This window comes from Hesperophylax consimilis, chromosome 8 (genome assembly GCF_061612785.1).
Source record: "Hesperophylax consimilis isolate HC1 chromosome 8, BYU_Hcon_1.0, whole genome shotgun sequence".
NCBI lineage: Eukaryota > Metazoa > Arthropoda > Insecta > Trichoptera > Limnephilidae > Hesperophylax > Hesperophylax consimilis.
Window position 1 is genome coordinate 34,727,375 of NC_142843.1, and position 14,025 is coordinate 34,741,399.

The window sequence follows — 14,025 nt, forward strand, 5'->3', positions numbered from 1 at the left end:
GAAAAGTTCTCATTTATTTAAAATGATAATATAATTAAATGCACAAATAAAGAGCCGACTCACAATAGAACATGTAGCGTAACTTATTATTGCATGAATAAAGATATACATATTATTATATACAAACAATTTTAAAAATTTAACATAGATTTTTTAAAACTCTCTGTTCATATTTACAAAGATCTTTAGCGGTACGGGTAACGGAAGATGGTTGACTTTTGACTTGAGGAGGGAAGAGAGGAGATTGCGCTGAGTATCGCAGGGGTTTGGGGGAGGGGGGGATTTGCGCATCATCTTCTTGACTTTGTTTGCTGCTTGGGTGGGGGGTGATGACTCTTCATCGGGCTCTGAGGAATCACCTTCTTCTCCGTCTGCGTCAGCCTCATCGTATGTGTAGCGACGCTTTCTCTGGCGACGCATACGCCTAGATTTAGTCCCAGCATCTGTTGTCAATAGCAAAAATTAAAAACATAATATAAGAGAGAATTATTGTAGAACACGGTAACGAAGGACTTAAATTTGCCTGCATATAACTTCAGCTTCAACAACAGTTTTGTTAGTAAATTAAAATTAATTATTTGATCATCGGTTCTAAACATTAAAGAAAGGTTTTGCAAATGTTCAATTTTACCTTCCAACAGTTTTAAAAAAAAATTTATATTCAGTAGAAACTTCAAAGTTAATGCAACATTTTAGAAACTAATTCTAACAATATTTTCTAGTAAAAGAAGGTATCGAACTGACAGTGCACTTGTAGCAAACAGTAGGATAACGGCACGATTATGGCCAAGCAATGACACCAATGCTGAAAAGTTAATGTTCAACAAAGTTGTACTATTCTAATTCCTGCCTATTGGTTGAAATATAACAAAAATGTTCATACCCTGTTGCTTTTCCAACGACCCTCTTTGTTCATTATCACCCAGATACTCTTCACTCGAGTTATAATCCATTTGTTCAGAGCCCGTAGTGGCGTCTGGTGAAGAGCTGCTGTTCCCCATCGGAGACTGGCCCTCCTCTACATCATCAACTATGCCACTATCCAGTTTCTCCCGTTTCTTGATGGCATCTCCCTTGGGCTTGATCTTATCGCTACTCGGTGATGGCTTTTTGTCTTGCTCTTTTTGCCTTGTTGACTTACTGCTACTAGCCAAACATAAATCCTTTTCATCTTTCACAGGACCATCACCATTAAGTTTTGTTGCACTACTACTTTTAAAAGGACCCGATTCTATAATAACAGGACTTGATTCAATTTGCTCGTTATCTGTTTCTTCTTGATTACTGTGAACATCATTGTCCTCTTCATTAGAATGTGATTGATTGCGGTTGTTGGGAGCGGGTTCATCAGGCGGGTTGTCCATTTCATCGTAATCTTCATAAGGTTCTGCATCACTGCCGTTGTCTGCCGCTGAATCATAGTCCGCTGCCACTACATCGTTTTCCATGCTGAGCACCAAGTTTAGCAAAGCATTCATTTCACGTGACCCAGATTCTCTGTCAAGGTTGTGCAGCAAACTGAAGTCATCTGCAAATAAAATATGCATATTACATTCAAGCCTGAGATCATATATGAGCATTCCTAGCTTAATAAATTATATTATTATTATAATATAAAAGGCCCAGTAGTTTTGCAGAAATTCAAATGTAACATTGTCATCAAATGGCCATTCAGCGCCATTTGAAAGGTCTCCGTTAAACGCAGATTCTAGGTGCAATTCAGCTTTCTATCAAATTGTAATAGGCTAAGAAGATTAATAAAATGATAGTTGAAGACCCCAAGGCAAGAAGTTGTTAACTTACATTTTCGTAAAAAATAAGTTAGAATGCTCTCTAAACTAATTCGCATACGCTCTTTCCAATGAACACCATGCCAGAGCTTAAAAACGGCAAGAACATGCTTTAATCAATGTGATGAACATGTTAACTATGTGTTTCTGTGACATTAAGTTGATAAAATCAGGGCAAGAACTTGTTAACTACTAAGTTAGCAAGTTCTTGCCGTAATTCTGTAATTAACAACTTCTTCCCATCTACATTGGCTTAGATTTTTATGGTTAACATGTTATTCACTCACTTTGACGTTTACCTTGGGGGTTTTAAAAAGTTTTGCAGTGCGTGTTTTTTATTTAAAAATCATCGAAAATGAGTTCCAGAGGTGAAAAAATGGTGAAGATGTGTCAAAAATTGATCAGGGAATCAGGTAAGCTGTATAAAACATTATCGTTCATCTTAATTTATCCTTAAAGTAGTTTGAAAATGGGTGGATCATTTTTGTTTTGGTGTTTTTCTGTCTAAAAGTCAACAATTTTTTATTGTAATGCTTATTAATTTGTTTCAGGAAGTGTTCAAGAGTCCACTAATTTAGTACAACCTGAGAAGCATTTAGAAATACCTTAAAATAATGTAATTTTAATGGATGGTAAATGCAAAAAAAAAGTTTTACTCTGTGACTCTGAATATTCTTTTATGTTTTGAATTCCTTCATTAATGCTTTACAATATTTCGTTTCAGAAAGTGTTCAAGACTCTTTGACTGGTGTTGAGTTGGGGATATTATTAGGAATACCTCAACATGATGTCATGTTAATGGAAGGTAAACTTAAAAATTGAACATTGAAATTGAACATTGAACTAAAAATGATTATTTTATTGTACTTTGTATTTTCAGAAGATAATCAGAGTAGTCTAGAGTATATCGCTACTACCACTGGTACAGGAGATATAATTTTGGAATACGTACAACAAGATGAGATACTCAATACTTTAAATCAAACTGGTGAGGATAAGGCTTTATAACTTGAATTGAATTTTATTTTACTGATTTGCATGTAATGAAGATTAAATTATTATTTTCAGATGCAGCTCTTGCTGTGGAAAGCAGTGTAGGACAATATACTGAGGACGCTGATAGCGAAATTGAAAACAATTTAAACGTTTCTGATATAGAAAACAGTTAGAAGGTAATTTGTCTTGCTGTACCTAGGTATATAATTTCAGATTAACTAAAAAAAATCATTTTTGACTGTTCGCTAACTGATATGAATGTGTGTATTATTTTCAGGCACTAAAAAGAGTAGAAAGAGGCCCAAGCTAGGGCGAGCAAGGGAAATAGCGCGGGACGCTAGGATGAGAGGTGATTCTTATATTAATTATAAAAAAAGCCTTAAACCTGCTAAAACACCAAAACTGGAAGAAAATCTTTGTGTTAGCAACTGCAGATTGAAATGTAATTCAAGATTTAATGCCGAAGTTAGGCAAAAACTCTTTCTAGAGTTTTATTCACTACATTCAGAAGCCCAATCAACTTTGTTATTGAGATCGATGAATATTAAAAATATAACCAGGATCACTTCGGCCAAACGATCCTGCAATATTACGTACTCTGTTTCAATACAAGGAATTATTGAACAAGTTTGCAAACCAGCCTTACAATCCATTTACTAAATAGGTAGAGGCAGATTAGATATTTCGAGGAGAAAAGTAGCTGCAGGAGTTTCATCACCAGCAGTAAGTCACAGAGGTCGCCACTGCACGAAGCCTTACAAAACACCAGATAACCAGCTTAAAGAAGTAAGAGAACACATCAATATGTTCCCTGCAGAAGCTTCACATTATTCCAGGAACAAAAATCCCCATAAATTGTACCTAGCTCTATAATATGTTTTGTGGAGAAAAAGAGTATGCCCCTGTTTCGTTGAATCGTTACACTAGGATCTTTACAGAGGATTTCAACTTGTCGTTTGGCGTGCCTAAGACAGACACTTGTGGGACTTGCGATAGCAAAAAATCTGACCAAGTTCATGTAAATATGTATAAAGCTGCATTTGAAATGCAAAAACATGATAAGAAAAAGGCATCTGAACTTTATACACAATACAAAAAACACTATCGGAAAAAAGGTTAACTTTCAAAAAGGAATTCGCTGGATAAGAGTGGAGGAATTCGGGATTTATAAATATCGAAAATCACTCTCCGAAGAAGAGCCTTGGAAAGAAGTGGATCTTAAAAAAAAAGTTTGAAACATTATCTTCCCCGCCAATGCTGTCATCAAAAGTGAGTGATAACAAAGAAATCGATGCGGCCAAATGGAATGTTATCCAAAAATTGTTACCATACCTGGATGAGTTTTATCGTGGATTTTTTAAAAGTCTCACATGCAAAAATTTAAAAAAATTGACACATGCTCTGCTACCTTTTCTTTTCAATAATAATTATTATTTAGTTACTTTATATCAAAAAAAAAGTTTAATTTGTTTGATTAACCGGTCAGCAACGTAAGCAGATATACACGATAAAATAACGATAGCAGTCAAGTACAATAAGCGTGTTTACACGTCAACGCGTGTGTTTCCACAAAAATCGTCATAACTCCGTTATTCTTCTAGTGACATCCCTAAAACAAAAAGTAGAATATTCGTATTGAATGAAGCTTCACATCTCTATTCAAAGTTATCCATAGAAACCCGTAAAAAGACCTACTCAGTGGAAGCAAATTTTACCCGCCAAATCGTAAAACGACGCCAAGAAAGCCGTTTGACGTGCCGACCCGCCTCGCAAGTTTAATTATTTTAAAAAATATATATTTTGTATGAAATGGTCAAAAAGTGAAGTGACAGAATTGTTTATTGTACATTTGTACGATGAAATAAGTGTTTTTTTTTTACATTATCCGTGATTTTAGTATCGTTTTTACATAAAACATTACAGGTGAGTCATTTTTACAATTTTTTCATGTTTCCATTCTAAATTTAAATATTTACAAATGTTAATATTTATTTATGATACAACAATTTGAAAGCCTATTTTGTAACCTTTCTAAAACAGTTTTTACTATTCGGCTCCGTTCAGTAATGTTTCATTTATAGAGCTATGATTGTGAGGCGGTAATAACACAACGTTTTCGTGAAATTGACATTTCGGTAAAGACATCTTAGCTTCAAGTTCGCGAAAAGTCGGAGGGGTTAAATAAAACAACAAGAATTTAACATGTTCTTGCCTTTCAATTCTGTATCTTCCTCACCTATCCCTGAAGATGGCATGAACATGTTAACTACATTTTTTTGTAGAAAACATGTTTATTTTAACTTTTAGACTGCAAAACTACTTAGGCTAAGGACTCACGGAGCGATTTTTACCCGCGCCCGCCGCGGTTGCAGGCCCGCAGCCTCTGTAGAATGCAGATATGTATGTAAAAAATTAAAGCACATTTCACGACGCGTTTTACGCCCGCGGCGTGTGCGATTGTTTGCGGGGCCCGCGGCACCCACGGTTATCTTGTACGGCGGGCGCGGGCGCGGCCCCGCCGCCGCGGCGGGTTGCTCCCGCGCGCTCTGCGATCGGTTGGCGGGCGAGTTGTGGAACTCAAGTCTTGCAACCGCCCGTCTTGCGATAATCAACCGCCAAGATTGCGGGCGATAACCGCGACCGCGGCGGCTGCGTCACCGCAAAAAAGAGCGGTCTCGTGAGTTTTGAAAATAAAACTCCATTCCGCCACCGCAGCGGGCGCGGGTAAAAATCGCTCCGTGAGTCCTTAGCCTCTATATTACTAAATGTAATGTAAATTTGGTTTGTTTACTACACCATGAAGGATCAGTACATTGTATATGACATTCAAATAAAAAATTATAAGGCAAAACGCAAAAGTCTAAATATCTCAAAATGCCTTCAATGTAAGTTAACAACTTCTTGCCTTGGGGTCTTCAGTTGTCCTCTTCTGCTAATCACAATTTGTACAAACAAATTGCACTGAATGGCCACTTGATGACCTGAAATTCTGTGAAACTACTGGGCCTAAGAGTCAGAAGTACCATACCTGTATCACTTTCCTCATCTTCAATAGGGATCGATATCCTTCGAACACGGTACGCCTCGTACTTTGGTTTGGCCCTGACCTTTTTGGATTTCAGAGGAGTATTACGGAACTGAGGATTTTCTTCGTAGACAACATTGCGGAGTACGTTACGTATTGAGGTACGGCACAGTACCTGTAGTGATGCTGGAGTCACATCCACTGAAGAAATACAGGTTTATTAATATTGGTTAAGGTTTATAGGAATTAATCCCCTTTTATTACCCTTGTTCAGTCTATTTTATCGCAAATACACTATTATGTAAAAACAGCCTTTCTTTTCAACTTATGCATCCCTTCCATTGTCTTCCTATGCACCGGGAACTCAAATAATTTGCAACTGCACCTAAAAGTAGCTTCATTCTTGCTTAACGGTTTGGCTCAATCGAAAATGTTGACTTGGAAGCATACACGTCGTTGCGTCCACACACTCGTGCAGCTCGACACAAGATGCTTAGTCAAATCGTATTGTCTTGAGCCATGGTCGCCATATGACTATAATAATCTGCTGACTTTGTATTCCAAAGGCACTCTTCGCCACGATATGAATTAATAAATTATTCAATGAGATTACGAGGGTAGCTATGAATATCCATCGGGAGTTGTATAGTTTCCATTTTTTATCTCCAATAAGTAATAATATAACTTCAATTTTAAAAATTGCACTAAGAATCTTTGAATAGAGAACAACAAGTGCATCGGACTCAAGACGGGCGACTAACACGTTTGAAGCCTTATCTACACGTTGAGACATGATCTAGCGAATTTCTGTCGAACATCGAAGAATTACGGCCCTATAATCTTTTTCGCAACGAGCCAATTGCTCAATATCTGACAAAAAAACACAGAGCGAGATGGTACATACATTGGGGTATGTTCGAATGAGCATAAAACCATTGAGCAAGAATGTGCGTTGGTACTTAGCTTTACAGCAATGGACCATAGTAGCAAATAGAGGTCCTTTCTACCTTCAGAATCTCTGTCGGTCACTTTGAATGAATCTTCGTACATTTTTTTTTCAAAATTACTATATTTCATCACATTTATAAAGGTACGTATACACTCTCAATCTTACTTGCACAAACTCGTAATTTGCACAAGTAAGCCTGTGCGTTAAGACGGCAAAACATATATACTGATGAATTACTAGATAATTTTGTTCGCAATCAATTTTGCACTAACTGATTGCGCATGCAAGTCGCTGCATGTGGACTGATCTTTAAGTGATGTTACAACTTTTTTTTAGGGTGAATTGCCTAATACAAAAAAAAAACTTTTCCAAAAAATTACAGTTTTTTATTACAAATCTCCAGTAAAATATAGTTAGTGAAATATTCAGGCAAGCGATAACAAGAATAGAAAATTAACTGTTTTTTTTTTTAAAATTGTAATTGTAACGTAGCGCTAGTTTTATAATAATTTTGTAATTTTATACTTACACATTGGGACATGCTGAAGAGTCTGTTCGGGGGTTGGCGTAACAAGCGTGGCAAAGGAAACGCACTGAATATTTTTAGTTGCCCATTCTCTTTCAGATATTCTCTTAATCTGAAGAAGTTTATCATCAAGTGGCATTACTAGAATGCCGCCCACCTTCAAACAAGAACAATTATATTACTTTTTAATCAAAAAGGTTACTCTGTAAATCAAATTTGTTTTGCGTTTAAATTTGTATTGCAAATCTGTCATGGCTTGTCTTCATCCTTATTTCAAATTGGCAAAAACTCAATCATGTAACAGTTATTTGATATTTGCGAGGTTGATAAAACTGTTTGGTAAGTATTAAAGAATAACAGTTACAGATTTGACTGTGCAGTGTTAGATCAGCTTGCGTTCGTACAATGCATGTGGTGGATGTACCACCGAAATCAAAAGTATTTATAGCAATGTTCTGTTGCAACATTTTGCCACAAATAGCAGTCAAAAAATCATCTGAAAAGTTGAAGGCTCAAAGATTTAAAATGATAATACATACATATTACTGTATCAAGAGTAAAATGTAATGTTTACCATGGTTTTTTTTTTTTTTGTAATTATTTTTTATTTTTAATAATATGTTTACATGGTACATAATTCATTTTACATCTTGGGTCTTTTTACTACTCTTCCATTGAAAGCATTTGCTTGTGTATTTGAAAAGGCTTAGTGAATTCCACCATTATTATGTGACTGCCTTTATTTCAAAGAGACATTTCAAGCACACACGTGAAAAAAAAAACAAACAATGGCAATAATTCCTGGCAGCAACTACATTAACACAGACTGACTTTAGGCATTGGCTGCATTCATCATATTGTCGTGCTATGTACATTGTACACTCGCCATGGGCAGGGTCAGGAGCAATACCCCAGACCCTACTCCAATAGCAATGGCTTGTTCAAGCAAACATACTGTCCGATCAAAACTTCTCAGTGATCGGTCAAGGGTCTGTAGACACGACTCATCTACAAGATTAATAACCCGCCGCAATTTAACTTTCGTGAGCAGGAAATTTGATTTAGAATCTATAATCGCTGTGATAGTTCAACATTTGTACTTGAGGGTAGTTGACGATATGGTGCCTTAAGGGAGTGGCGTTAGGATGCACACCAAGAAGTTTTGAATGGACTGCAGTGACAAGATAGTTAGAGGTGGCATTATATTTGTGGATAGACAACATTACCTTTATCAAATTTTTAAGATAGTTTTCAAAAATTTTGGGGCAGGCGGCGCCGCAATAGACTCTGTCATATTGTTGTACTGAAGGTGATAAACAGAGACAATTTCCTGAAAATACAACAACAAATGAATTGTCTGTGTTTATTAAACGATACTCGGGAGCAATGTTGACAATCCAATTATTGCAGTTACAGCCATCTTGGTAGCCACCTCTGACCATATCTTATTTCTCTTCAATTTACTTGGACTAATAAACCTCACATATTATGTTTTAGGCAAAATTTAGTCAAGAAATAAAAATATATTTTTTAATGTCACTTCAATCAAAAACAGAAAATCTAGTCATTGCCATTGAAATATACCATAAAGTGAATAATTTCAACTTCGATATCTAAAATCACAACATCTAACATTTTACCAGAAGAAGAGAGAATTCAGGGTGACATTCAGACAACAGTTTTAGCAACATAAATACATTGAAGGTGGAACAGAACACAGAATATTATTATTAAATCGTAACATGCTTTCCTTAAGATCCTAGAAGAAAATGGGACAGGGCAAGCAAATAGATACTTATCTGAATGGTTTGATTACTTCCACTAACTTCAGGAAAGGTTTAGACAAAATGGCGAAAGTCATCTGTGAGGATTTTATCATTTTTCATTAATAGTGGTGACTTGCCGTGATTTGGAACATTAATAACATTCAGTATATGAAGATAATAACAAAGTATAATATGTTATAATATGTTAAAGTGTACAATCTATATATATATATATAGATTGTAGTTATATATAGCCACCTGAACAAACTATATTGTACAAATAATTACAGTTAAAAGTCAAATCAATGACATAAGTAAATGAACGCTTATCTTAAATAATTGAATGTTCAAACCTAATCCAGCAAGGATGTCATTATAACAGATAAGAAACATTATTGATACATAATCACATAGTAAACAGACATCCATGGGTGTTGAGAATCATGCATTTTAAAGATATCAACAGTAACAGTGTAAAATGTCATAATCGGTAATCCAAACCATCCAATTCAAAGATAACTTCGATTTTTATGACAACTGTATTTTAATTTTAATCAAAATTGAATTTTAAATATTTATCAGATTCAAATATTGATAAGTATTTTAAAAAATAAATGGAGACAATTGAGTTTTACTTGATCATAAAGGTAACTTTTGGATAAAATAAATTTTAGGTAGTTGGTTGGTAACTATGTGAAGTCAAATGGGTTTTGGATTCACAATAAACCTTTCTTTGAAGTAGTTAACAAGCTGACTTCAAAACTAGATGTCCTCGGTAGTTTAATGGTCTTCGTATCTGACATTTGTACCGAGTGGGGGGGTTACTGGTGCGGTTTCCGTCACCAAAAAAATATTGACATGGATATTTCATCGCGTAATGTAATATGGATGTTGTTATATTGTTATGTTTCGTGGACCTTCAAATATGCTTTCATAACCTTCATAAGGATTATTATTGATAAATAAATATTCCAATACCAAAAAAAATGGAGGCAACAGATAAATATGCAACATAATTTACAGTTTAGAAGTATATAGCAACCTTCTATTTAACAGAAGCTGCAAGTTGGACATTTGCCAAGAAATGCACCAACTGCATGTTGCAATTACCACACTTGCACAAACAAAAGCTTGGAATATTATATATTTGCAGCATACAAAAATTTAACTAGTGTAGTTTTGCAGGGATTCTATTTATTTTTATTGAATCTAAAGGAAAAATTTAACACATTGTTTGCGGGAGACGCTTAACATATTGTTTGCGGGAGATGCTTAACACATTGTTTGCGGGAGACGCTTAACATATTGTTTGCGGGAGATGCTTAACACATTGTTTGCGGGAGATGCTAACACATTGCTTGCGGGAGACGCTTAAACGCGTCTTTGTGTACGCCAAAATGTATTGTTATTCTGTGAAGTAAAAATTAGGCGCCAGATCTCGTGAGACGTGTACTACATGCACTTGAGGTCGTATAACATTTAAGTTTTATCATTTAATTTTTATTTTGTAGTGATATTCTTTGGTTCAAGACGTTCTCCATTTTCGTTTCTGCCTCCATTCCGCTGTTACAAATTATTTTTACTAAAAAAATATTACGAATTTCGTACAAAATTACATTGTGAAACATTTCGCACACGGATCTGAAAAAATTGCCCACTTTACCGAGTGGATTGATAAAAAAACCACCCGCAAACATTGTGTAAAGATATAATATGTATTTTAATTTCAAGTATAACGTATGCTGACCTCTAAAGTCATTTTGTAAGGTTCATGAAATGCACCCATATATGTAAAAAAATAAAAATGTAAATATTCGTTTGTTCAAAATCTTAAATTTCCAAAAGTTCCTCACTGATGCTTTGAAATTGTGACAACATTGCATTCGAATTTGCGATCTTTTTTATACACCTATATTATATAGATGTCACCTGTGACAGGGTAAAACATGCTTTTAAAAATAATTAAAACAGCGCCATCTGTTGGACAAACGTGTTTTTTTTTTAAAACAGAGCTATCTGTTGGACGTGAAAACAACACGCGATATTGTTTCTCTATCTGTACAGACAGACCGAGCAACAGCAACGCGTGGCGGGGTACAGCTAGTATGTAATACTATTTTAGTGCCATTAAACAAAATATCTATATATTATTAAAAAAATACTATAGTAGGCAAATAGTATCGATGACAACTCTTCACAGTATGTCAATGATGCGGTATATTGTTGCACAGAAAGAAACAATCAACCTCTTAGATTAAGTTAAGTTCTTATATTTATGGACAGTGAAGACTGTTGAAGATCATTGAAGAGTAAAGACCCTAAAAATCTGATTAAAAACTAATGGTTTTACGGGTGACTTGTGCAAGTAATATTATGTGCTCCGATATTATAATAACAATAATAAAGGTTCATTAGCAGTGCAGTATGGGGTAAAAATGGTAAAAGAACCAATTTAAATAATAAGAGAAGTGTGGTTAAGAGGGGTGGTATCTAGTTTTGTTAGTCAGCTCTTCTGTTAAACCTTCAAAATCTGGGGTTAGTTTTGATTACCGAAGGAGCAGTCAATACACTGAAAACATGCAAAGAAAACCACTTACCCATGACAAATTTTGGATGACAGAAATCAAATTCGTCTATAGCTGAAGAGTTTTGGATAAAATCTTCCAGTCTGTCTATGGCGTAATTAATGACGGTGGAATTTAATTCCACTCCATGGTTTATTCCGTTTGTGCCAAGAATAAGACCCGCCATTGTGCTCAGGTAGCCTGTACCCGATCCTAGGTTAAGGAAACTTTGTCCTGACCTTAGCTTCAACCACTCCATGACATCGCTGAAAAAAAGGACATGTCAATTTTCTTTCAATAGTGATTGTGCCCAAAAAAAACTATATACGTATTTGAGGTAATTAGCTTAGGGGGTATATTATTTTTCAATAAAAGTTGACAACATATACAAAGTTTCAAGTTTGTTCAACAGGAATTCAATATTGCAAGGAAAATAATTTGACCTACATGGCAAACAAAGGACATCAAGGGTGTCCTTCAGTAATATTATCATAACAACATTATGTATCAAACAGTAATTTTCTATTTATAGTTCGCGTAGTATATATTACCTGTAGATGCATGGAGCAGATAGGTGGAACGATCCACATTTCCATGCTATATCTTTGTAAGCACTGTGTCTTGATGCAGGCAGAAAGTAATCAGCCCTGTCGACTGCACGGAAGACCCTTTCGACAAAATCTGTTTTTATGTAATTACTTTCCACCAAATTGTCCACCAGGTCATTATTATCACGACCAGCACTCACTGCGCCGCCCATTATATATTATTGTTTATAAAACCCAGCTGATTTATGTTTGTGACGTCACACTAGATTATAGGCGAAATAACAATTGATAACTGATTTCACCGATTAAAATGCCAAAGCAGCAACTTTATGAGGGCCCTAGACTACAACACAACATTGTTGTTGAGATTGTATTACGAATTTTTAAAATAGAACGCCATTAGCAGATCAGCCCAAAATAACAAGCACAGAGACACAGAGAGACACGAATCAACACGAACACGACCTTGTGGCTTTCATTTTCTATGGGGAATCCAATAGACAACTCAGTAACCATGCCATAGAGACACTACGAGCAATAAATAAACCATAAATAAACCACTCTCAAATAAACTACTCAACCAGCGTTGTTTCAATCAAGATAAGAACTCAAGCCATAAATAAATTTATATAAATACGCTAAAGGCCCGTTTATAATAGGAATAAGCGGTAAGAATAAGCCGTAAGGCCCTAGGCCGTAGAAGTTGGAAGATAGGAAACCTGTGTATCCGTTTATAATAGATGGCAATAATCTCTTATTTTTTTCCATAACCGAAAAGATGGTCCAACTTTATCTTTTGCGGTTACGGATTACAGAAAGCTGAGATATATACTGAGATTTATGTATTTTCGAACGATACTCTATGGTATCTACTATTTGACAAGAATGGTTTATTTATGTATTTGACAATCGAACAGTAATATTTGTGTTGTAGAAGTCCTAAAAATTTATAGAAATTGGTCTGCGACATTCTTGTATATTTCTTAAATTGATCGTTGCCTACTGTCGCCATGTCTTTTAACAAATTATGGAATTGTCCTGTTTTCTTCCTTTTATGATTAATGGGACGCACACTCCAACGTCGTTTTTTCCTTATTTTTTTCGTCAATTGTGTGTCTCCTATTGCAGCGTATGCTAGCCCCAGAATCGACAAAAACATTCCACATGCAACAATATCTGATGAATCCATCGTTTCATTATTTATTTATATAAAACAATATTACTTTTATAAGATGGAGGAAGAATATACTCTCGGTTGACAGTTGACATTGACAGGTGACAGCGGCATAGTCACTTCTATGGACGTATTCTATTCTATTCCTATTTCAATTATAAACGATGATCTAAAATATTACGGATTACGGATTACGGCACCGGCCTATTCTTACCGCTTATTCCTATTATAAACGGGCCTTAATAACACAAAATAGAAAATATAATTTTTTCATTACTTTTGTTTTGTTAATCACACTATTGCGATAGTTGGTTGCATTGAAACAATAACAAATTAAAAAAATATCGGTATAATTTATTTTATATACAAAAAAATGATGCCTCTAATTTAAGGAAACAAAATATGACTATAAACACGTTTATCGAACGAGGACAACATGGAAGCAATGTTGTAGGGAGGAAATATATCCTCACCGATGTCTTATCTTTGAACGAAATATAAATTAATTTGACACCCATACAATAATTATTATATCATTAAGAAGCTTCTTGATTAAAGCAAAAAAAATACTTGAGAAAACTAATTGCCATTTTGTAAGCGTGCTATATTGGTTTTTTGAAAGTTGGTTTTCACCGGAACGGTTTCGGGCCGGTATATTGATAGATATGTGCATAATATATCATCAGT

General features: G+C 35.1%; 1 protein-coding gene across 1 annotated transcript; it reads right to left on the bottom strand.

Moving 5' to 3' along the window:
* LOC149421921 (uncharacterized) lies at positions 1–12,642 on the bottom strand. Its single transcript, XM_089634153.1, has 7 exons — positions 12,168–12,642; positions 11,650–11,882; positions 8,513–8,616; positions 7,290–7,443; positions 5,815–6,012; positions 884–1,528; positions 1–443 (listed from the first exon to the last, which is right to left on the bottom strand). Exons 1-7 carry the CDS (start codon positions 12,374–12,376, stop codon positions 154–156), a joined length of 1,833 nt encoding a protein of 610 aa, XP_089490279.1. The 5' UTR covers positions 12,377–12,642; the 3' UTR covers positions 1–153.
* Between the last annotated feature and the right edge of the window lie 1,383 nt (positions 12,643–14,025).

Bases quoted from the DNA above. Each gene is read 5' to 3' on its own strand.
- LOC149421921 (XM_089634153.1), bottom strand. From the start codon at position 12,376: ATGGGCGGCGCAGTGAGTGCTGGTCGTGATAATAATGACCTGGTGGAC. The intron at 8,617-11,649 runs GTAAGTGGTTTT...TTGTATTTTCAG, and splicing joins TCATCCAAAATTTGTCATGG to GAAATTGTCTCTGTTTATCA. The intron at 444-883 runs GTATGAACATTT...TATTGACAACAG, and splicing joins GTCGTTGGAAAAGCAACAGG to ATGCTGGGACTAAATCTAGG.